The 25,405-nt window shown below is 42.2% G+C and overlaps 1 protein-coding gene across 3 annotated transcripts in view; it reads left to right on the plus strand.

Moving 5' to 3' along the window:
* Nucleotides 1–25,405, plus strand: part of TRAFD1 (TRAF-type zinc finger domain containing 1) — a 48,558-nt gene that overhangs the window by 8,203 nt on the left and 14,950 nt on the right. Inside the window, exons 1-6 of one of the 3 annotated variants that reach the window (XM_035017033.1) lie at nucleotides 10,213–10,315; nucleotides 12,873–12,938; nucleotides 19,608–19,743; nucleotides 19,852–19,905; nucleotides 22,059–22,464; nucleotides 23,554–23,760. In XM_035017033.1, the coding sequence (XP_034872924.1) occupies nucleotides 12,892–12,938; nucleotides 19,608–19,743; nucleotides 19,852–19,905; nucleotides 22,059–22,464; nucleotides 23,554–23,760 (850 nt within the window). In that variant the 5' untranslated portion in view covers nucleotides 10,213–10,315; nucleotides 12,873–12,891. Of the gene's footprint in view, nucleotides 1–10,212; nucleotides 10,316–12,872; nucleotides 12,939–19,607; nucleotides 19,744–19,851; nucleotides 19,906–22,058; nucleotides 22,465–23,553; nucleotides 23,761–25,405 lie in introns of those variants that run through there. The other 2 variants (XM_035017031.1, XM_035017032.1) reach the window with 2 other exon arrangements.

The following is a 25,405-nucleotide window of genomic DNA, read 5'->3' on the forward strand; positions in this document are numbered from 1 at the left end:
ATCTTTTGTATCTTTGACAATCTCACAGTGAAAAATGATATCTCAGTGTAATTCTAATTCATGTTTCTCAGGTTATGAATGATATTTACCCTATTTTCGTCTGTTTAAGACCAATTTGTAATGCATTTTCTTTTATCAATCTGGTCATGTCCCTTTTTCATTCTTTTCAGATTGTTAGTCTTTTGTCATTAATTTACATCACCCTTTATATATTAAGGAAATGAGCCTTTATTTTTTTTTTTAAGATTCTATTTATTTATTTGTCAGAGAGGGAGAGAGACTGCACAAGTAGGGGGAGCTGCAGGCAGAGGTAGAAACAGGCTCCCCACTGAGCAGTGAGCCCAATGCAGGACTCGATCCCTAGACCCTGGGATCATGACCTGAGCCGAAGGCAGACACTTAACCGACTGAGCCACTCAGGCGTCCCAGAAATGAACCTTTAGCCATAAACAGGTGTTTCAACTTTTTTTTCCAGTGTATTGTTTGCCTTTTCATTTTGGGGATATGGGTTTTTTTGCAATGAAGAAATGTTTTATATTTTGCAGCCTTTCCTCACTTCAATATTATTTTAAAATTACTTTGAGTTCTCCTAAGTATTTTGATCTATTTGGAATTTATTTCAGTGTGAATAATTAAGTAGGGTTCCAATTTTATCTTTTCCAGTTGCTCCAAACCTCATTTATGGAATAATCCATCTTTTTCACAAAGGACACAATGCCATCTTTATCATACATTAAATTTCCATATGCAGTTCTGTCTAATCATGGAACAGTTTACAGGCTCCTTTCAAGGGCAGGTCAAAGCTGGGGGGCCACAAATAAGGAATTTGCCAAGCTAGCTGGACTTCGTGTTCTGAGTCTAGACTTTCTCTATACAGCCTTTGAGCTGCTGAACTCAGAGCCCTGTCAGCTGCATTTGGCAGCTTGTATGCCAAGAAGTTGGTCCTCAATTTAAAATGAAGGAGCTGGGGCGCCTGGGTGGCTCAGTTGGTTAAGCGACTGCCTTCGGCTCAGGTCGTGATCCTGGAGTCCCGGGATCGAGTCCCGGGATCGAGTCCCGCATCGGGCTCCCTGCTCAGCGGGGGGTCTGCTTCTCCCTCTGACCCTCCTCCCTCTCGTGCTCTCTCTCTCATTCTCTCTCTCAAATAAATAAATAAAATCTTTAAAAAAATAAAAATAATAAATAATAAAATAAAATAAAATGAAGGAGCTTCTGGGAAATGGTGCTACTGTGTGGTCAATTTTCTGGTAAGATAAGGCATAAGAGATAAGAGATTAAAACCAGTCAGGAGGGGCTACTGGGTGGCTCAGTTGGTTGAGTGATCAGGTCATGGTCCCGGGGTCCTGGGATCGAGCCCCATATCTGGCTCCCTGCTCGGCGGGAAGCCTGCTTCTCCCTCTCCCCCTGCTTGTGTTCCCTCTCTCCCTGTCTCTCTCTTTCTCTCTCTCTCTCTGTCAAATAAATAAGTAAAATCTTTAAAATAAATAAATAAATAAAACCAGTCAGGAAATTCATTAGCAGACTGATTCTAAACTTTGTATGCAAATGTAAATGACCTAAAATAGCCAAGATAAAGATCTTGAAAAAAAGGAGCAAAGGAGGAGGATTTTTTTTTTTTTTTTTTGAGATAGAATGAGAGAGAGAGCACATGAGATGGGGGAGGGTCAGAGGGAGAAGCAGGCTCCCTGCCGAGCAGAGAGCCCGATGGGACTCGATCCAGGGACTCCAGGATCGTGACCTGAGCCGAAGGCAGTCGCTTAACCAACTGAGCCACCCAGGCGCCCAGGAGGAGGATTTACATTACCAGATTTCAAACCTATCTTAATGCTACAGGTATTAAGATAGTGTGGTACTGGTTTAAGATAGACAAATAGAACAGTAGAACAAAGAGTCCAGAAATAGATTCCTATTGGATGGTCACTGGATTTATGACAAAGGTTCAAGTGCAATTTGTTTTTAATATTTATTTATTTATTTATTTAAAATCACAGATTACTAGGCCTCACCATCCAGAAGTTAGGATTCCATGGGTGTGGTTGGGTCACAGGAATCTACCTTTTTTTTTTTTTTTTTTAAGATTTATTTATTTATTTATTTGACAGAGAGACAGGAGAGAGGGAACACAAGCAGGGGGAGTGGGAGATGGAGAAGCAGGCTCCCTGCTGAGCAAGGAGCCTGATGAGGAGCTCAATCCCAGGACCCTGGGATCAGGGCCTGAGCCAAAGGCAGATGCTTAACTGCCTGGGCCACCCAGGCGCCCGTGGATATAGTTTCAAGAATATGTCTGTGTTGTTAGTTTTCCTTTAATTGATAATTTAAGCCAGAGGGTCCTCTAACTTCATTGAGCACAAGAATCACCCACAAACCTCTGAAATGAATATTTTGGGACCCTACCACAGAAATTTGTACCCAGTAGGTGGAAAGTGGGTCTGGGCATTTTTACAAGCATTTTCCCTGCCCCAAAGGATGCTAATCCTGCCAGCCCTCAAACCACTCTCTGAAAAATACTATTTAAGCACTAATGTTTTTCACTCTAGGAAATGGGAAGTACTTTACTAAGCAGCATGGGGGGGAAAGACCTGAGAGCTTTTCTGGAAAAGCAGACCACAATTCAAGTGATCCTAAGATGTCTCCTCCTCTCAAAACCAGAATGGCACTGTGCGAAAGTCTGAGGGATGAGGAAGTCATCAGGCAAAGGGAACAGCAGCTCCTGAGAATTCTGCCTAGCAACCAGGCCCTCTGGGAAATTTCCCAGCATGCTCTGAGAACTCAGGTCCCACCTCCGTTCTCCTTATGAATATGTATGAGTCCCCCCCAATGTCAGCCGAGTTTCCTAGCCCCTTGCTTCAGAACTGACAAAATAACGTAAACATTTTGGAACCTGGCATCTTGATTAGGAAACTGGTTTCTAGCAGGGGCTTCACAAGTTATGTCTCCAGCAATAGATGAATATACTTGTGACTGTGTGCAAAGTGGCAAGCAAAATGTATGTGTAAAGCCCTCCCTGAAAGTTCTATCTCCATCAACAGGGTAAATGTGTATGATGAGTGCCCTTCCTGTGGCAGACACTGTTCATTGCCTCCCTAATAGTTACCTACACCCCACACTTACTGCCTAGCAGAGGTCCTATTTCCTCTTTCCAGCTTGTCAATTGTTTAAGCCCCTCTTGGTAATCATCAGGTGGCCAGCTAATGACATCCCCTGGGGTCACTGAGAAATATAGGAAGATAGAACCCCAAAACTTGTAGGTGGAAAAAAAATGAGACAAACTGTAAGTACTTGAGAATCACCAACTTACAAGAACTGGCAATATTTATGTGCACGTAGGGGGCTGGAACTTTTAATAAGCAGAAGTTAAATAAATACATATCATACAACTCACCCCAGCAATTCCATTCTCGCCTGTATACCTAATAGAAATGAATGTCATGGGGGTGCCTGGGTGGCTCAGTTGTTAAGCGTCTGCCTTCCGCTCAGGTCATGATCCCAGGGTCCTGGGATCCAGTCCAGCATTGGGCTCTCTGCTCAGTGGGAAGCCAACTTCTCCCTCTCCCACTCCCCCTGCTTGTGTTCCCTCTCTCGCTATGTATCTCTCTGTCAAATAAATAAATAAAATCTTTAAAAAAAAAAGAAATGAATATCATGGGACGCCTGGGTGGCTCGCTTAAGCCTTTAAGCATCCACCTTCGGCTCAGGTCATGATCCCAGGGTCCTGGGATGGAGCCTGCATCCGGGCTCCCTGCCCCTGGGGAGTCTGCATCTCCCTCTCCTCCCTGCTCGTGCTCTCTGGCACTCTCTCTCTCTCTCAAATAAGTAAAATCTTCAAATAAAATAAAATATATCCTATAGATTGTGATGATTGCACAATTTTGTGAATAAGCTAAAAACCCGCAAAACACTTTTTTATAAAGATTTTATTTTTATTTGTCAGATTTATTTGTCAGAGCATAAGCAGGGAGAGCGGCAGGCAGAGGGAGAAGCAGCCTCCCCGCTGAACAAGGAGTCTGATGCGGGACTCCATCCCAGGACCCTGGGATCATGACCTGAGCCAAAGGCAGACGCCTAACCGACTGAGGCATCCCCACAAAACACTTTAAATGGGTGAATTGTATGATATGTGAATTGTATCCCAATAAAGATGTTATAAAACATTCATTGCACAATATACGTAAGATTTATGCACTTTATGGTGTTGTCATTATAACCCAATACACATTAAAACAAAACAATAGGGGCGCCTGGGTGGCTCAGTTGGTTAGGCGACTGCCTTTGGCTCAGGTCATGATCCTGGAGTCCCAGGATTGAGTCCCACATCAGGCTCCCTGCTCAGCAGGGAGTCTGCTTCTCCCTCTGACCCTCCCCCTCTCGTGTGCTCTCTCTCTCTCTCTCTCATTCTCGCGCTCTCAAATAAATAAATAAAATCTTAAAAAAAAAACAACAACAATATTCCTTTCCTCCAGAGGTACTTGAGAAGGTTGGCAGGGAGGGAGAAGGTGTTGGGGATGGGGGTTTGCTGAGATGCCAGGGAACCAGGGACTCACTCCCAGCCTAGTTGTCCCTTGCGACATCCAAAACAGTGACTGGAAGGTCAAGCACAGAGGGGTGGGGCCAGTGACATAAAAGACGGAGGGAGCTGGCAAAGGGCAGAGGGTGGGGCAAAGGCTGGGATGTCCTAGAGAGAAATGGAATTCAATTCAATGAAAACGAATTTTGTTTTGGCCCAAACTAACTTTTAATGTTTACGATGAAGCAGCCCATAAAGAAAACCATCAGGACTCCACACCAGAGATAACCATTAGAAACACCTTGATGTAATTCCGCAAGTATGAATTAATTGCCTTCTCTGTGTCAGAGTCTGTGCTGGGTGGGCACCGGGCCAGGAATCTGTGACTCGAGGCAGCTGCTGAGAAGCAAACATGGGAGGGAAAGAGGTTGGCGGCTGGAGACACCAGGAAAAGCGGCACTCAGGGAAAATTCCTTGACCGGCCAGGGGCTGTGGCTGACAGAGGAGACTGTGGGGAGTTGAGGGGTCCTGGGACTGGGGCTGCAGGGAACGTTGGGGAGGAGGTCCCTACTGGCTTCTCAGATTAGGTAAGTGACAGCTTTGGCCAAAAGAGAGGGATTCCCCTCCCCCATCCTGGCTGGGACCAGAGTTTGGCAGAGCAGAGAAGGATAAGGCAACACCTATCCCCAGGGCTTTATCAAAATTCCACTGTAGCTGGAGAAACAGCGCTTAAGGGGAACTGCATCTAATCCTCTTTTCCAGATTGTCTCCTAGTAAAACATGAAGCAGGTCTTCCTCAGGTCTCATCTAAATCCTTTCTGGGGCCACTGTAATCACCACACCCCACCTACCTCTTTGGGTCAGAAATAAAATGTCAGTAAACTTTTTTTTTTTCCTGCTGCTGGATATAGGCCAGTAAAAATAAGACACCCCAGGGAATTAAGGCAAGCTTGAGCTTGTCATTATTCCTACTTTATCCTACCCTCGATGATGTTGTAAAATCTGTATTCAGAACTTCGGGATCTCCTATGCAAGAGAAGAAAGTTGTTCCCAGGAGACAGGACCACTGTTCTTCTGTTTATTGAAAATGTATTTATACCAAGTTGGCAAGTATGTGGAACAACTGGAATGCTCATATAGTGCTGGTGGGAACGTTAAATGGTACAATCACTTCGGAAAACTCCTTTTGGCAGTTTCTTGTAAAATTAAAACTTACCATGTGATCCAGCAGTTCCACTCCTAAGTATTTATCCAAGAGAAATGAAAGCATGTTCTCCCAACAGACTTGTACAGAATGTTCACAACAGCTTCATCCATATTAGCTAAAAACTGGAATCAACTCTACTGTCCATCAATACAAATTGTGGTATATCCATATGATGGAATGCTACTAGGCAATAAAAGGAAATCACTTGTTGATGTGATCAACAGTGTGGATGAACCTCAAAAACCTTATGCTGAGGGATGCCTGGGTGGCTCAACTGGTTGAACATCTGCCTTTGGCTCCAGTCATGATCCCGGGGTCCTGGGATGGAGCCCAGCATCGGGCTTCCTGCTCAGCGGGGAGCCTGCTTCTCCCTCTGCCTGCTGCTTCCCCTGCTTGTGTGCTCTCTCTCTCTCTGACAAATAAATAAATAAATCTCTAAAAAAAAATAAGTCTTAAAAAAGTAAAAAAAACTGAGCATGGAAAGATATGCAAACCACATTGTTTTATGAAAAGAAAGTTAAAAACCAAATACATCAGGGGTGCCTGGGTGGCTCAATCGGTTTAGTGACCAACTCTTGATTTTGGCTCAGATCATGATCTGAGAGTGGCAGGCAGAGGGAGAAGCAGGGAGTGGCAGGCAGAGGGAGAAGCAGGGAGCCGACATGGGACTAAATCCCAGGACCCTGGGATCATGACCTGAACTGAAAGCAGACACTTAACCAACTGAGCCACCCATGCATCCCAAAAGGTTTGAGAAAGAAAGAGAGAGAAGGGAGGGGAGGGGTAGAGGGAGAGGGAGACAGAGAATCCTCAGTCTCCCTGCTGAGCACAGGTCCTGAAGTAGGGCTCCATGTGGGGCTCGATCCCAGGTCCCTGAGATCATGACTTGAGCCAAAATCAAAGAGTTGGCTGCTTAACCGACTGGACATCCAGGCACCCCTTGATTCTTTTTACTTTTTGTATGGTTCCATTGAAGTACAATTTATTTAACTGGTCTCCTTTTGAGGGACCATTTGTCACTATTTTTCCTTCCTGGAAATAGTAATGGATATCCCTGTAATTACATAGCCTGAGTATTTCTATATATAAGTTTGCTTCCTAGAAGTTTCTTGGTCAAGTTGCTTGGTCAAAAGGAGTAATAGTTTTAAGGAGGAGAAAAATCACTCCCCTTCTGTTACTGTGGCTGCAGGGTATATGGGAGGGAGAAGGAGATATATTCTCAGGGATTCAGGTTCTTATAATGCTTTTTTTTTTTTTTTTTGACAAGTTTATTCATTACAAAACACAAGACCCAACTCTGGCTGATTTAGTGAAAATGGATTTTTGTTGAAAGGATTCTGTTTAGTTCACAGGATTGCTGGAAAGTGTTGTTATAAATTGAATAACATTTTGTGGGTCAGTCAGAATCACCACTGTAACACTTTTTTTTTAAAGATTTTATTTATTTGTCAGAGAGAGAGAGACAGAGAGAGAGCAGGGGGAGTGGCAGGCAGAGGTGGAAGGAGGGAGCCGACACGGGACTTGATCCCAGGACCCTGGGATCATAACCTGAGGCCAAGGCCGACAGACGCTCAACCGACTGAGCCACCCAGGCATCGCTGTAATACTGTTTCTATGGGAAAATCTGTTTCAAAGTTCAGAAGAAACCTATTTACAAATAGCCTAAATTCACTGCAAGCAGAGACTGCCCTTAATTAATTGTTGTGTCTCAAAGACTGTGAACACCTGCTGTAGGTTAAGTGGTCTTTAACTGGGCTTCTCTACTAAAGCATGTGTTCTGTTTCACCCCCAGGTCTGCACCTGACTACACAGGTTTAAGGGCACAGTTCTTGTGATATGGTGAGAGAATAAGAAATAAATATCTGGTCTTTGTCCTGGTTCCTGGCCGAAGAGTTTTTTTTTTTTTTTTAAGATTTATTTATTTATTTGAGAAAGCGAGAATGAGAGAGAGAGTACATGAGAGGGGGGAGGGTTAGAGGGAGAAGCAGGCTCCTCACGGAGTAGGGAGCCTGATGCGGGACTCCATCCAGGGACTCCAGGATGATGACCTGAGCTGAAGGCAGTCGCTCAACCAACTGAGCCACCCAGGCGCCCTGGCCCAAGAGTTTTTAAAGTCCTTGGAAATTCCCTAAGAAAAGTGTCTTTAGTTGTTTGTTATACGCTACTTTCAACCATACCTGAGTTTAGGCTCATGAGGTGACTCTTGGTGAGCCCCTGGGTAGCTTTCAGGATGAGGGCTGGTTGCCAGAAGAACTAATGTTGTGAATAGAGAGTTGGAAATATCAACCCCACTCTACTCTTCCACCCCTGCCTCTGGGGAAGGGAGAAGGGCTGAAGGTTGAGTTAATCACCAATGGCCAATGATTTAATCCGTCATGCCTGTGTAATGGAACCTCCATGAAAACCCTCAATGATGGAGCTTGGAGAGCTTCTGGGTTCGTAAATGCATCCATGTGCCAGGAGGATGACACACCCAGCTCCACTAGGACAGAAGCTCCTATGCTCGGGACCCACCAGCCCTTGCCCAGCATGCATCTTCATCTGGCTGTTATCTATATCCTTTTTTTTTTTTTTTTTAAGATTTTATTTATTTATTTGACAGAGACACAGCGAGAGAGGGAACACAAGCAGGGGGCGTGGGAGAGGGAGAAGCAGGCTTCCTGCTGAGCAGGGAGCCCGATGCGGGGCTCGATCCCAGGACCCTGGGATCGTGACCTGAGACCAAGGCAGACGCTCAACCGACCTAGCCACCCAGGCGCCCCGGCAGATACATTCTTTATGGTGCTATAGCATGTATCACATTCATTGCCATTAGGCCTGTCTCTGTGGTAAGTTCTGGGAAGGCAGAAACTCATCCTGTTGTTTGCCACTGAAGCTGTAGAATCTTATTTGGGGCCTGTCACATAGGGTACATTCTATACATTTGCTGAGCAAATCAATGAGGCTGGCACTGAAGTAGCTGTAGATTTCAGGTGTTGTTTATGCTATATTCAAAAATAACACTTTGTAGCCAAAATGTCTATCAGTAGAGAACTAGCTGAATAAATCATGGTCTGTCCATACAATGCAGTTACTATCAAAAAAGAATGAAGCTCCTCTAGATAGATGTGCTAATAGTGGATAGATCTCCAAGACAGATTATGTAGTATCACTAACAAAAGTTAAAGTGCAGAACAATTTTGAGTGGTATGTTATCTTTAACATACAGTGTAAAGTGTTTAAATCTTAAGTGTACAACTTAGTGGCTATTTACCAATACATCTGTATTTACCACTTTGCAGATTGAGATCTAGAACATTTCAAGGACTTGGAAATCTTTCCCAGATTCCCCTGCAGTCCATACTCTCCCGATGGAACCATTATTCTGACTTCTCTCACTTGAGATTAATTTTGCCTGTTTTTGAACTTTATATCTTTGGAATCACACAGAATACACTGGCTATTTAAATATCTTAGCCTGGGAGCGCCTGGGTGGCTCAGATGGTTGAGCATCGGCCTTCGGCTCAGGTCGTGGTCCCGGGGTCCTGGGATCGAGTCCCACCTCAGGCTCCTGACTCAGTGGGGAGCCTGCTTCTCCCTCTCCCTCTGCCTCTCCCCCTGCTCATGCACTTCTCTCTCTGTCTCAAATGAATAAATAAAATCTTAAAAAATATATATTTTAGCCTGTTACAAATAATGCTTTGTAACCTGCTTTTCCTGCTTAGCACTATAGCATGAACATTTTGCAATTAAAATCTGCAATAAAAATCATGATTTTAAATTGCTGCATTGTAGATAATGTATTCTTGGTTATATTTAAATGTTTATTCTCGGGGCGTCTGGGTGGCTCAGGCAGTTAAACATCTGCCTTGGGCTCAGGTCATGATCCTAGAGTGCTGGGATGGGGCCCCAAGTCGGGCTTTCTGCTCAGTGGGGAGTCTGCCTCTCCCTCTGCCTCTCTGTCTCTCAAATAAATACACAAATAAATAAAAATTGTTTATTCTCTATTTTTTTAATTCATGAGTTCAGAGAGTCCATACAGGTAGCAGCGGAGAAAATGGGAGTCAAGCCTGCGACCCAGGTGCTCAGTCTTCCACTGCAAAAAGCAAAGTGTTCAAATATGGCTAGAGCCTTGCAGAGGTCTTGCGCGAGGGCATTATCATAGCAACAAGAATGACTAGTAAGTATTAATGGCTCATGACAAGAGAACAAATGCTGTTAATTATCTTAATGTATTAGGCGTATTAGTAACGTTTGTTTGTGTATTATTCATGCAAATGTTATTAGTCTGTGTCAGGGGCAGCCGCTGGGCCCCGAGAAGCAGGCTCACAGCTCAGACCTCTGTTGCACATTCCAGATGTGCAGGGGCTGGGACTTTTCAGGGATTCACTCCCGGGTGGAGCTGTGAGGAGCCAATCAGCACGCAGAAGGCGGGGCCCCGGGAGCGACAGCGGTGCCACCCAATGGGCTGCCATCTTGGGCCGCCCCCGGCCAATGGGCGCGCTCCTCCGCGACGGTCGGAAGTGGTGAGGCGGCTCTGGGGGCCGTTGTTCAGTGCGGGGCCTGACTGAGGAGGCTGTGTCCGCGGCTAGCGGGTCAGCTGCAAGTCCTTGCTGTCGTCCCGGGTGAGTGTAGCGGCGGCCCGAGCCTTGGGAGCCTCACTGCGGCCTCCGGTTCGGGAGGAGGCCGACATCCCTAGGGCCCGGTGTGTGGGCAACGGGGCTGTGGGCCCCGGGGGTCGCGGCCGTAAGGAGAAAGACGGCCACGCCGCGGCGTCTCCTCAGGCCAGTGGAGGAGGCCGCGCTTTCTCCTCAGGGAACCCGAGCCTCGACAGCCCCTGGCGGCGCCGCCCCTTCGCGGCCTTGGCCCGGGCGTCGGGAAAGTGGGCGTCGTCCGGAGCGCCGCTGTGGGCACCGCGCCCCGGGCAGAGCCAGCCGCGAGCCCAGGGCTTGCGGGGGGGCGGGGGGGGGCGGAGGGGGCGCGGCGGTGTCGCGCTGGCTTAGTGCGGGCTGTAGGCCAGGGACCGGGGTTCGAGTCCCCACTCCGACCAGCTGTGCGGCGGCTGTCTCCCCACAATGGGATAATGGCTTTCACCTCCTAGGGTTGCGGCCTGGAGGAGAGGGTCCCTGTAAAGCGCTTAGCAGCCAGACGCACGGTAAACGTTAACCGCTGCTAGTTGCGAAGCTGGTGCCCTCTCCGCCCCCCACCCCCGAACTCCCTGGGGGGAGGGGGCGGTTGGAAACCGACTCCTGAGCCTGGACCCGAGGGGGCAGCTCCGCCCGAAATCCCTGAGAGGGGCTCCTTCTCAGGTTGAAGACTTGCGCTCTACGGGAGCGCTTCCCGTGCATTCGCTCATTTACTCCGTGCAGCGGCCCTTTGACGTGTTGTCAGTTGTCTGCCTGAAGAATTCGAGGCCCAGAAAGGTTAAATCCCGTATCCACTGCGTGGCGGAACCAGAGCTCGACCCTCAGAGGGGCCCACTCCCAGCCCTGCGTGCCACCACCCGACCCCTTGCAGCCAGAGGGGCACTTCCCTCCTCCGACGCTCTGGTCTTGGTTTAGCTTCTGGAGCACACCCAGAAACAGACAGCCCTGAGGAAAGTCTCCAGGCTTCCGCTTTTGGGGAACGTGATTTATTTTTATAGATAGATGCTTCCTATCCTTAGTTTACGGTTCGTGCGGGAGCGGTTATCTCGAGTCATGGAGCTCCCTCATTTAAAACCCTTCTGTGGTTTACTGTTGAGCTTGGACTGTAATCCGATATCCTTTCTGCTCTACATGATAAGGCCTTCTTGAATCATTACCGTTTTTCATTATGCTCTTCCAGACCTACCTTTACTTTCTCTTTCATTGCCTTTTAGGCCCTCTGCCTGATTGGGTTTTTCCCCCACTCCCATCCTCTCTTACTTCCTCTTCGCACTTCAGGTCTTCCTTTAAATGTCGTCTTGTCAGAACGTTCTCTCATCACCTTTATCTAAAGTAGATTCCCTTCATCTCCATTTGTCTTTGTACTTTTCCAGCAAAATACAATAAGGTGTCCTTTAATTTGCTTATTTTTTCTCTGTCACTAAGTTGATCTATTAGACGCTTTATTTCTTTAGTTTGTGAAGTAGTCTGAGTGCCAGTGTGGCACACAGGGTCCCAATTAACGTGTTGAATGAATATATGCTTTGAAAAGTGAGTTCACTCGGAAATGTCAAAACCACCAAAGAGCCCCTTTGGGGCAGTGTTTAAGACCATTTTTGTGTCATGGAAAAGAATAAAGTAAATAGTGGTAACAAAATTGCCAGCACTTTGCTCTCTGCATTGACATCTTGTTTAAAGAGAGGGAAAAACTGGGCGCCTGGGTGGCTCAGATGGTTGAGCGTCTGCCTTCGGCTCAGGTCATGATCTCAGGGTCCTGGGATCGAGTCCCGCATCGAGTCCCGCATCGGGCTCTCTGCTCCTTGGGAGCCTGCTTCTCCCTCTGCCTCTCTCTCTCTCTCTCTGTCTCTCATGAATAAATAAATAAAAATCTTTAAAAAAAAAAAAGAAGGAAAAACTGTACAGTGCACAAACCTGGCAGACACTCTCAGCTAAGGATCAAAGTTAACATCATCTGTAATAATAAAACTGTTGACATCATGTGCTTTCTGATATAATGCACTGAGACGAGCACGACATCAGTTCTGTGGTATTCTTGCCAAAAAACATATTAATCATGAGAAAACATTGAACAGACTCAAACTAAAGGACATTCTACACTTCACATGATTTGAAAGATGAAGAAAAACTGAAGACGTATTCTAAATCAAAGAAGGTTAAGGAGAAAGAACTATATGTGATATGTGACCCTGGATTAGCTCTTGAGCCAGAAAAAGGAAATTAGTGGGATGATTCATGAATATGATTTATAGATTAGTTTTTAACACATTAGTATTAGTTTCCTGCATTTGATAATTTTACTGTGGTTATGATGTATTGGGTGAGGGGTATACAGGAGTTTTTCGTGGTGCTTTTGCTTGTCAAATTATTTTAAAATGAAAATTAAAAAATAAGGTAAGATCAAAGTGTATTGGGTATTAAATAAAATAATGTACTGGTTTTGGTAACATTTCCTGTGTACTTGTTTTTTGTTTTTGTATTCTGCATGTCATCCTAAAAGCAGAAATGAAATTGAAAGTGTACACTTTCTCCTTTGTAGTTTTCAGGAAGAACTAAAGATGGCTGAATTTCTAGATGACCAGGACACTCAACTGTGTGACAATTGGTAAGAAATTAAATCTAAGAAATGTTGGAATGAGAACAAACTAGTTTCTGTAAAAGGTTGGTTTATTTATTGGCAGGTTAAAATTGGAACCATGTAACGTGAAAATATATGGGACTAAAGCCTTTTTAACAGTTTTATATAATATTGCCTGTTTTAGTAATGTGATAAGATGGTAGGTTCAGGTAGCATAGAGAAATGAGTAGAGTGACGTGATGGAGCTGGGAGTCTGGAGCTCTGGTACCTGCCTTTAGTTAACGACTTGTCAAGTCACCCCACTGACTGTTTTGGAGCCTCACTTTTCTGGTATATAAATAAGTAGATTTATTTTTTGTATTTCTGAGAAATATACATTTTTATTTTTTTAAATTTATTTTCGGTTTCTTTTTTTTTTTTTTTAAGTAGGCCCCACGCCCAGCGTGGGGCTTGAACTCACAACCCTGAGATCAAGAGTCTCCTGCTGTATGACTGAGCCTGCTAGGTGCCCCTCATCATACTTTTTTTTTTTTAAGATTTTATTTATTTATTTGACAGAGAGAGACACAGTGAGGGAGGGAATACAAGCAGGGGGAGTGGGGGAGGGAGAAGCAGGCTTCCCGCTGAGCAGGGAGCCCGATGCGGGGCTCAATCCCAGGACCCTGGGATCATGACCTGAGCCAAAGGAGACGCTTAATAACTGAGCCACCCAGGCGCCCCTCCTCGTCATACTTATTTAAAAAAAGATACAAAAAATATAATACAATGTTTGGATTAGATGCATGCTTTTGAAAATGTTTACAAAGATTTCCCCGTGTGGCTACAGTGGCTGTCTTGGGGGTGATTGGGGAGCAAGTTTAGTGAGGTTGGCTCTACATCTAGCAGTGACAGAGTAGTTCAACCAGATCCACTCAACTGTTTTTATAAAGGATTTTGCTGAAGGAATGTCCCACTGCTTTAAAAGTAAATAAAAAAAAGAAAAAAAAAAGGTCTAGTTAAAGTCTTCCGGCAGTCCAGCTTAATCATTATCACTTCATGATTCCAGAACTGTTTGTGAAGACTTGGTGTCATCTTGGATGTTAAGCTTTCTATTTTGGTGTGTTTAACTCACATGAGTGACAAGAAAGAGCAACTCTTTCTTGCTGAAATGAAACTTAGGATGCAGCTAATAATTTCCTGAGAGTTTGGTATTTTAGTGATATACAAGTGCTCTTAAGGGAGAGCTAAAGAAAAAAGCAAAGCAGAACTGAATGTGCTACCACTTACCAAATTGTGGTAGAAGGGAAGAGATGTTGAAGAAGGAAGATACTTTAACTCAGATTGGTGGAAGATTTGAGCCAGATAACAATTTTTATTTTTTTATTGCCTTTTTCTTTTCACTCAGGCTTTCAGCAGAATTAGGATTTAATCAGAGCAACTGCTGGTTGCAATATTCTTTCCCTGACAGAATTAAGATTTCATTTCTGAGAGTGTCTTTTTTTTTTTAAAGTTTTTATTTATTTGAGAGAGAGGGAGAGCATGAGACAGGGGAGGGTCAGAGGGAGAAGCAGGCTCCCCACTGAGCAGGGAGCCTGATACGGGACTCGATCCCAGGACTCCAGGATCATGACCTGAGCCAAAGGCAGTTGCTCAACCGACTGAGCCACCCAGGTGCCCGTTTCTGAGGAGTGTCTTGCCTTATAGGGTATTTTTTTCTACTATACCACTATCACTTTCTGCCAATTTAAAAATATTTTAGCTTTGTTTGTGTTTTGTATGTGCTATTACTGATACAAAATAATCAGCAATGCAAATAATCACAAGAAAACACTGTGATTGTGTAAAAAAACAGACATTGGCAATGTCAATTAAGATACTCTTTTTTTTTTTTTTTTAAAGATTTTATTTATTTATTTGACAGAGAGAGACATAGCGAGAGCAGGCACACAAGCCAGGGGATCGGGAGAGGGAGAAGCAGGCTTCCCGCAGAGCGGGGAGCCCGATGTGGGACTCGATCTCAGGACCCTGGGATCATGACCTGAGCCGAAGGCAGACGCTTAACGACTGAGCCACCCAGGCGCCCCCAATTAAGATACTCTTATCAGTTCGCCAATTTGAAGGAATCTCAAGGCCAGGACAATGTATAAATAACTATGTTGAGGGAGTTAAAAAAAAAAAAAAGGGTAAGTTAATGGAAAGCTAATGAAAATAGGGTTATTCAAAGCCAAAGCAATTTATTTAAAGAAAAAAGATTAGCATGGAAAGGTGACTAAGCTAGCACAGACCTCCCATCTCAGTAGCCCTGTTTAAATTCCAGGTTTAAAATTTTTGTTTTTAGAGCCATATTTCTATTGTTCCCCAAGAAAAGTTAAGGTAACTTTAAACGTGAGCTGCCGGGGTGCCAGGCTAGCTCAGTTGGTAGAGTGTGCAACTCCTAACCTAAGGGTCGTGAGTTAAAGCCACCTGTTGGGCATGAAGCTTATTTAAAAAAAATAATAAAATAAAACATAAGAAATTTGGGGCATCTGGCTGGCTCCGTCAGAGTGTCCAACTATTGATCTCAGGGTCATGAGTTCAAGCCCCATTTTGGGCATGGAGCGTACTTAAAAAATCTTTTTTTAAATTAAAAAAAATGAGTTGCCATTAGATCCACTGGGCCAGTAAAAGGAGTAGTTTGTTGTTATTAAAGATGTTCTTGCATGTCATCTCTCTTCTATGTGGGGAGAGTGTGGTTCTGGGGAATAGGACCTTCAATGTTAGAAGGTTTTGACTTACAGGGGTGCCTGGCTGGCTCAGTCGGAAGAGCACACGACTCTTGATCTGAGGGTCATGAGTTCAAGCCCCATGTTCGTTGTAGAGATTACTAAAAACAATTAAAAAAAACAAAAAACAAAAAAACTTTGACTTTTATTTTTGCATGTATTAATGAATTGATTTCTGGCTTGTTGCGTATAGCATTTAGAAGGCTGCTGGGAATTTTTCTGGAAGCCTTGGCTTGCCTTTCAGTCATTTCTATCTAAAATGAGATTTCATCTTTAACTTGCTAGTCCCTCCTTGGGGCTTTTGGCAGTTTTATCTAGATATGGAATTGTGTTTTCATTTATCTCATTTAAAACATCTTGATTTCATCTGTATGATAGGAAGCAAGTATATTGGTATTTTGTCTGGTTGGAATGTTTGGTGGGACTATCTTGGCAGCTAAATTTAAAAAGAAAACCAGTAGACAACTGTTTCATGTGTGTTATTGTTGCAAATATCTTTTTCTTTCAAGGTTTCTTTCAGAGTTTCCCAAGAGGTGAAAATGTATTATAGTAAATACTCTGGTCTTACCTAACAGCTGCTTTTGATTCTTACTGCTTTATGTTATGATTATGTGGTCCTTAATATTGTTTTGGTCTAATTCTAAAATTTTAGTGGCCTTGGGTGTATAGAATGTTCTATGTCAATAGGTTATCCTGACTAGCCCTGTAAAATAAAAACTATAGATATATTTTCTTGATTTTTGCCGTTAAAAGAAAATTATTGTAAAAATTTTGAATCTCTGCTCCCTAAGCAGTAATTATTAGGTTTAATTTTTTGTGGCATTTGTGCATATATGATTCACGATCATGATACAGCTCTGCTTTCATTTTGTTGGTATACATTTACTGTAGCCACTCCTTTTTTTTTTTTTTTAAGGATTTTATTTATTTGAGAGAGAGAGAATGAGAGAGAGCACATGAGAGGGGTTAGGGTCAGAGGGAGAAGCAGACTCCCTGCCGAGCAGGGAGCCCGATGCAGGACTAGATCCAGACACTCCAGGATCATGACCTGAGCCGAAGGCAGCCACTTAACCAACTGAGCCACCCAGGCGCCCGCCACTCACTTCTTTAAACATTTTTAATGATTTTCTTTTTTACTGTTTTATGACACTAATGAAAATTTTTATAATTCCAAGAGTGAGATTACCTGGTTAAAGACTGTATTATGGTCTTAGAAACACATTTTCAGCCTAATTTTAAGCAGTGTACAATACCACTGGTAACGTATTAGAATACTAGTTTCACAACATCTTTAATAGAGGAATTTACTAATTTTGACTTTTGTTTAATTTAATAGGTTTAGATCATAACTTTGATTTATAGCCCCTGTATATTTTAATATCCTTCATTAAAAAAATAAAACAGAATTAAATTAAAACTAATTTTAGCTGGTTTCCTCAGAAAGCTTGGAATTTTGGAGAAGTTAAATCTTTCAATACCGATAGTTTCCCTCTTTATCCAGTTGAGATTTCTTCCCATCTCATAGTTGATTGTTGTTCTGTGTCACCTTCCAGTTTTGCTGTAAGAGCTTCCTTGATAGTTTCACCATTGGGTGGAAATGAATTTGCATTTCTTTGGTGTCTTGGTCTTTCAGACTGGGAGTGTGACTTAGCTGGAGGCACATCAGTCATCCTACTTTGAAATGTTTCTTTCTTTTTTTTTTTAAGATTTTATTTATGTATTTGACAGAGAGAGACACAGCGAGAGAGGGGACACAAGCAGGGGGAGTGGGAGAGGGAGAAGCAGGCTTCCTGCAGAGCAGGGAGCCCGATGTGGGCCTCCGTCCCAGGATCCTGGGATCACGACCTGAGCCAAAGGCAGATGCTTAATGACTGAGCCACCCAGGTGCCCCTGAAATGTTTCTTACACTATGTATGAAGATTAAAACTATAAAAGAGAAATAAGCTATCTACAATTTAGTGTGGTTATTGGAGAGTTCCCTTTTTTTTTTTTTTTTTTAAGATTTTACTTATTTGAGAGAGCGAGAGAGAGGAGAGAGAGCACAAGCAGGGGGAGTGCTAGAGGGAGAGGGAGAAGCAGGGAGCCCCATGGGGGGGCTTAATCCCAGGACTATGAGATCATGACCTGAGCCAAAGGCAGATGCTTAACTGACTGAGCCACCCAGGCGCCCCAAGGAAGAGAATTCCGTAGTACTTAGCTTTGTAGGCTAAATAGGATGTTTAAAGATTTGTGTAATTATCTGTATTTATTCTGTTCAGTATTTTATTTTTCAGAAATTTTATTCTAGGTGACATACTCCTTTATTTTTAATCTAGATTCAAATAATTAACATGTAGCGTATTATTAGTTTCAGAGGTAGAGGTTAGTGATTCATCAGTCTTATATAATACCCAGTGCTCATTACAACACGTGCCCTCCTTAATGTCCACTCCAGCTCCCCATCCCCCTACCCTCCAGCAACCCTCAGTTTGTTTCCTATGATTAAGAGTCTCTTATGGTTTGTCTCCCTCTCTGATTTTGTCTTGTTTTATTTGCCCTTTCTTCCCCTATGATGCTCTGTTTTGTTTCTTAAATTCCACATAGGAGTTAGATCATATGATAATTGCCTTTCCTGATTGACTTATTCCGCTTAGCATAATATCCTCTAGTTCTATCCATATCATTGGAAATGGCAAGATTTCATTTTTCGATGGCTGAATAGGATTCCATTGTATATATATACCACATCTTCTTTATCCATTCATCTTTTTTTTTTTTTTAAGTAATCTCTACACCCAACATGGGGCTTGAACTCAAAACCCCAGGACCAAGTCACAAGCTCTACTGACTGAGCCAGCCAGGCACCCCTAGACACATTCCTTATTTTTTTTCTTTCTTTCTTTCTTTTTTCTTCCTTTCCTTTCCTTTCCTTTCCTTTCCTTTCCTTTCCTTTCCTTTCCTTTCCTTTCCTTTCCTTTCCTTTCCCCTTCCCCTTCCCCTTCCCCTTCCCCTTTCAGTTAAGTAGGCTCCACACCCGATGTGGGGCTTGAACTCAATATGTTGAAATCAGGCATCGCATGCTTTACCAACTGAGCCAGCCAGGTATCCCTAGACAGTCTTTAAATGCAATCTTTAGCTAGACTAAAATGGGAGTTTTCTAATGGTCATATCCAAATGACTGAAAGTAAAGACTTCAAATGTGCCTCTAGTTTAAGTGTACATGAAACACTCTTGTTAAATTTAAATGATCTTACTCTTTCATTTAAGATTGTCATTTTCTTCCCTTTTCTGTAACTTAGAGATGATCTTGAATTGGATCCCTTAAAGAGAATGGCAAAAAGTGAGTGAGGAGACAGGATTGGGGGAAGGGACTCAGGACTTCATTTTTATACAGTTCTGCAGTGAAGTTTATACCAACGTTCCTGACTAGTATCTAACCTGCTTTGAAAGGCATGTGGGATGTAAGGGAGACAGTTTTCTGTTTCCCACTGAGTATCCCAATGCTGGCATCTGCTCTTTTTGGTTTGACTTTTAGTGGAATAAAATCTAATAAGGTAGGTTTACTACCTGAGACCCGGAGTGAAAATAATTGGTAGACTGTTTTTGTTTTGTTTTGTTTTGTTTTTAAACAATCCTGGAGTGTATCATTGTGTTTTGGGTCATGGATGGTTTTAGAAAAACCTAGTTCATTTCTTGGCATCTGACTTCATGTTGCTGGTTGTGATTAGCGCTGACATCTAGAAGTGAGGCTGAGTTTGTAGAGGTAGTACATAGCACTGATAACTCATTGTTGCACAGACGACTCAAAACCTTTGGGAGTTAATCCTTGAAAAGCAGGGGTAGTAATCATAAGAGTTTGCGGACTAGATTTACTAAGGAGAAGTAATAGAGACTAAAGTTCAGAAAAGCCAGATTTTCATGTAATATCACTGTGCATAGATTAGTCAGTAATGCTTGCCTTTCCCTTTGTTTCTAGCAAAAAAGAAATTCCTGTGTTTAATTTTACCATCCATGAGATCCACTGTCAAAGGAACATTGGTATGTGTCCTATCTGCAAGGAACCATTTCCCAAATCTGACATGGAGGGTCACATGGCTACAGAACATTGTCAGGTAAACCACCAAGTACTCAAATGTTCATAACTGTATTATACTTGCTATTTTGCATTAGCAAGTGATTATGTTATCACAAAGCCAATTTATTGTCACTTCTTGCCATAGGTGACCTGCAAATGTAATAAGAAGTTGGAGAAGAGGCAGTTAAAGAAGCATGAGGTTAGTTTCCCTGTACCATGAAGAGCATGAGTTACCATGGAGCTAATATTACTGAGATGACTCAGTTACATGCGGAGCAGAAAACCAGTCTGGTTGAGTCTTGGTTCTCTACCAGCTCCACAAACACTGTCTCTCAGAGTGTAGTGTTATTTAAGGCTTTGACTTTTTGCTGCCAGATTCAGCTGCATGGCTATTGTGCCCCATGCTCAGGTCTCAGAGCCTTTCTCTCTGGAACTGAGTCTATCATTTCTGCTGGGGTTTAGCTGGCAGCCTCAGTGAATGCCAAACCAGGCTCGGGCTTGCTCTTTAGTACAGAGCCTGCCTAACATCTTGTAATTTCCTTTTGACTTCTTGATCACTTGGGTAACATGGTATTTACACCCGAAGGAATTCCTCAGAGTGCACTTGGGTATCATTTGGTCCATAGTTGAAATAAAACTGGCCATAGTTGAATAAACATTGTTTTTGTGAACAAGCATATTAATTCACAAGTTAAAAAAAATCCCCTGTTTAGTTGGTCATGTAGTGTGATTACATATGTAAAAATTTACCAAGGTATGCCCTTAATATTTGTACACTTTTATTCTATGTACCTAAAATGACAATTTATAATTTTAAAAGGTAATTCATAGTCATTGTAGAAAAATTGGAAAATGTAAGAAGAAAACAATAACCATAACTCCACAGCACAGAATTAAACATCTTATAAATACTCTTATTTATAAAAACTCTTATTAGTTTTTCTAAGCATTCAACCTATGTTTTATTGGGCCTCACCAGCAAGGGGGGGTTATGATTGAGGTCATGTTAACAGTAATGAGTATTTCTCCGGTTCTAATATTTACCTGCTGCATAAAACAACCTTCAGTCAGCTGTCCTGTCTTCATTCTCTCCCCTCCAGCTATTTCTAGGGGTAACATGGTAATATATCAATCATTATAAAGGTACAAGTACAAAGTATTTCCTTACATTCCTGCAAGTTAGACCAAGATAGTTGTAGACCAGAGATTAACTAAAGAGGTTTTTTTTCAATTTTCTTAAAAAAAAAAAAAGTTTTTACTTTATTTGGTGCTCTGGTGAGTTATTAGCACTTTTTAGGGTGGTTAACATAGTACTTACTATGTTACCTGGTATGTGCCAGAAATATTTTGCTCTTGGCTGTTGAGTACTTTTTTTTTTGGCTGTTGTAAGTTTAAATCAGTGGAATTTTTCTAATAAAATCTTCCTGAATCAGTATTATAGCTACATGGTATATAATTTTAAAGTCACAAAAGCATATATGTAAAAATTGTCTCTGTCTCTTCCATTCCTGTTCCTAGGCTCTCTTTAATCATTTTCTTGTGCTTTCTACAAGAGATATTCCATGCATACACAAATAATGCTAAAAATGTTTAAAGTAACATTTAGAATAGAACTTGGGTTTAATTTGTATGAAAAGAAATTTTTGTTCTTTGGCACAGTGGTTGTAAAGTGTCTAAACTTTTGAAGTGATGTTACATTGAAGTTCTGAGTTTAAGTTCCGAAGTTTGGAATGTGTATATCAGAGTAACATATGCCTTTATATCTTTTTAATTTTTTGATGTTTTAGTTACAATTTCAAAATATGCTTTATAAAAGTTTTGTCCTTCATCTGCTGAGTGTTTATACTCTTGGGGTCATCTTTGTTGGTAATTCCTGGTTTACTTGGTCAATTTAAAACCAGTGCTGTATACAAATGTGCAGATTAGAAAAATCAGTGTCTTTCTAAAAGACAGCCTCTTTTCCTCATTACCAGGTACTTAAGATAGATTGGAGTAGTAAGGGGAAATTGGGCTGGTGGAGCTTTGGCAAACATCTGAATTGCTCTACTTTTGCTATTTGCTCCTGGGCTTTTCTGGCTGGTTTTGGGTTACTTTGTAATGGGTGCACAAAATGATGATAGGGTAGCTGAGTGAGTAGATTCCTTCTAAGAGTTTCTTTCCCTTTGTAGAATCTCGTGACAGGGACAAAGAGGGAAGCTGTGACTCCTGAATGCATAGAAAAGCATGGCAGGCAAAGCTAGGTTTGGAAAAGAATATTGAAGTAAATAAGTATGTTTGGCTTTCCTTTCCCTATATTAAAACATAGCCTTTCTTAGATTGGCCTATTAACTGCCTTATTACTCTGTGTTGCAGGAGACTGAGTGTCCTCTACGGCTTGCCCTTTGCCAGCACTGTGATTTGGAACTTTCTGTTCTCAAACTGAAGGACCATGAAGATTACTGTGGTGCCCGGACGGAGTTATGTGGCAATTGTGGGCGCAATGTCCTGGTGAAAGATCTGAAGACTCATCCTGAAGTTTGTGGAAGAGATGGGGAGGAAAAGAGAGATGAGGTTGCCATGCCTCCTAATGCATATGATGAGTCCTGGGGTCAAGATGGCATCTGGATTGCATCCCAGCTCCTCAGGCAAATTGAGGCTCTGGACCCACCTGTGAGGCTACCCCGAAGACCCCTGAGAGCCTTTGAATCAGATCTTTTCCATAATAGAACTACCAACCAAAGGAACATGACAGCCCAGTTTCCAATTCAGAATAATCTATGTGAGTTGTGTTTGGATTAGAAAACTGGAATGGTATAAAAATCTCAGGGCAAATGGGAACAGGAATTTGGGGGCAAATAGATCTTAATAATAGAAACCTGATTGTAGTTAGGTAACATTAGGAAGACTACCTAACTTTCCTATAGATTGGAAATAACAGAACCTTTTGCTGTTGGATTACTATTGGATTATAGCTAGTGTTGATGATGATGACAGTGACAGTTCTGTTAATAGCTAATATTTACTGAGTATACGGTATGTGCTTCAGGCATTTGTAAAGTGCTTAATATTACTAAATGATTTAGTTCTCACAGTCATTCTTAGGTAAGTGGTAGAGCTGGGACTTGAATTCAGGCAGTCTGACTCCATGCTTCAAACTATTCTGCTGTAGTGCAGAAATACATGAAAAATGTTTAGCACAGTGCTTGTCTCATAGTTACAGCTCAATAATTTTGGGTATTAATAAAACAATTAGAACAATAATGGAACCTTTTATCACAGCAGACTTAATGTTTGGAGTCCTGTGAGAACAGGAAGGCTAGGCTTTGTTCCTGCACTAATGCCTGTAAACCTTGAATATTTGCTAAGCATGGGGGGACTTGAGGTAGCAACATCTCTAATTTTTTTTTTAAGATGTATTTATTTATTTTATTTTATTTTATTTTATTTTTTAAAGATTTTATTTATTTATTTGAGAGAGAGAAAGAGCACATGAGAGGGGGGAGGGTCAGAGGGAGAAGCAGACCCCCTGCTGAGCAAGGAGCCCGATATGGGACTCGATCCCAGGACTCCAGGATCATGACCTGAGCCGAAGGCAGTTGCCCAACCAACTGAGCCACCCAGGCGCCCAAGATGTATTTATTTATTTTAGAGAGAGCGTGGGTGCGCACAAGTGGGACGGGCAGAAGGAGAGAGGGAATCTCAAGCAGATTCCGCCCTGATTGCGGAGCTCAACACGGGGCTCGATCTCATGACCCTAAGTTCAGAAACTGAGCCAAAATCAAAGAGTCAGACGCTTAACTGACTGTACTACCCAGGCACCCCTCTAATGTGTCTTGAGTACTGATTATTTATTTATTTTTTCTTCCAGTGGAAGAACAAGAAAGGCAGGAAAGGAATAGAACCCGACAGCCCCCAAAAGAGGGTGGTGAAGATAGTGCAAACTTGGACTTCATGTTGGCCCTAAGTCTGCAAAATGAAGGGCAGGCCCGCAGTGTGGCAGAGCAGGACTTCTGGAGGGCTGTATGTGGTGCAGACCAGTCCCTTGAAGGTTCCAATGCTCTGAATGACATGAAGGGTAGGTTTGTTTATTCTGTACTAGCCTCTGTCTCTACAGGTTTTTTAATTCTTACACTATGTAATTTATATAAAATCGAGAGTTTTTCATGAGATAAGATTTACCGTTTTTGTTTTGCTTTTCCCAACTTTTTATTCTTTAAAACTGTCAGAATAGTACAGTGAATGTCTATATACCCCTTGTTTATATTTACCAGTTTTAGTATTTTCCATTTATTTTATATATATTTATTTCTACCCCTGAACCATTTGAGAGTAAGTTGCAGACGTAACATTTTATCCCTAAATACTTTAGCATGTATCTTAAGAACAAAGGTATTGTATGTAAATATATCACTCTAAGGAAATTTAACAAAAGTTCCCTACTTATATATGATATTCTTATTTATACAATAAATATCCTTACTTATTTTGTTTTTAAGATCCAGGATTACACATTGTGTTTAGTTCTTTTTAGGTTAATTTAGTTTAGGCCCTTTCACCCCCCTCCCCTTTTTTTTCCTTTTAGTACATTGGTACTTTTGAAGAGTCCAGGACAGTTGTTTTTCAGAATATTTCTTTCTCAATTTAGATTTGTCTGATTGTTTTCTCATGTTTAGATTCAAGTTACACAGTTGTGGCAGAATTCCTACATTGGTGATGTTGTGTCCTTCTCAAGAAGTCAGTTTATCCTATTATTCATTAAAATGAGATCTATCCGATACCTCCATTATATGGGTAGCTTTTCCCTTTATAATACCTAGATTCAGGTTGTTATTTTGAGATTGTGGAAGAATGAGATATTTACACAACCTTTTATTTAGCAGTTTTTTGTATTCACTAATGTTTCTTGCTTGAATCAGGTATAACTGGTGATTGTACAATGGTGATTTTTCTGTTTTTATCCTTTGTTCTAAATTAGTTATTATTCTTTTTTTTTTAAAGATTTTATTTATTTGAGAGCGAGAATGAGAGCATGAGAGGGAGGAGGGTCAGAGGGAGAAGCAGACTCCCTGCCGAGCAGGGAGCCCGATGCGGGACTCGATCCGGGGACTCCAGGATCATGACCCGAGCTGAAGGCAGTCGCTTAACCGACTGAGCCACCCAGGCGCCCATAAATTAGTTATTATTCTATAAAGAACTTTGCTCTCCTCCCTGCCTCATTTAAAAACAAATCTGGGGAGCCTGGCTGGCTCAGTCTCTGTGACTCTTGATCTCAGGGTCATGAGTTGGAGCCACATGTTGAGTGTAGAAATTACTAAAAACCAAATAAATAAATAAAAATTTTTCTCTCTCTTTTTTTTTTTTAGTATTATCGGACTCATGGATTAAAACTAGGTTTTTATTTTTCTTATTTTTAAAGATTTTATTTATTTATTTGACAGAGAGAGAGAGACAGCCAGAGAGGGAACACAAGCAGGGGGAGTAGGAGAGGGAGAAGCAGGCTTCCTGCTGAGCAGGGAGCCCAATGTGGGTCTTGATCCCAGGACCCTGGGATCATGATCTAAGCCGAAGGCAGGTGCTTAACGACTGAGCCACCCAGGCGCCCCTAAAAACTAGGTTTTTAAAAATAAAAAGTTGGATTGTGTTCAGTGAACCACTCCTTTGGGTCTTTTGTTTGGAGAACAGTATATTTGAGGGATGCATGTCTTACATATTTAAAATGC

Source organism: Mirounga leonina, unplaced genomic scaffold, assembly GCF_011800145.1.
Source record: "Mirounga leonina isolate KUSES-001 unplaced genomic scaffold, KU_Mleo_1.0 Mir_171, whole genome shotgun sequence".
NCBI lineage: Eukaryota > Metazoa > Chordata > Mammalia > Carnivora > Phocidae > Mirounga > Mirounga leonina.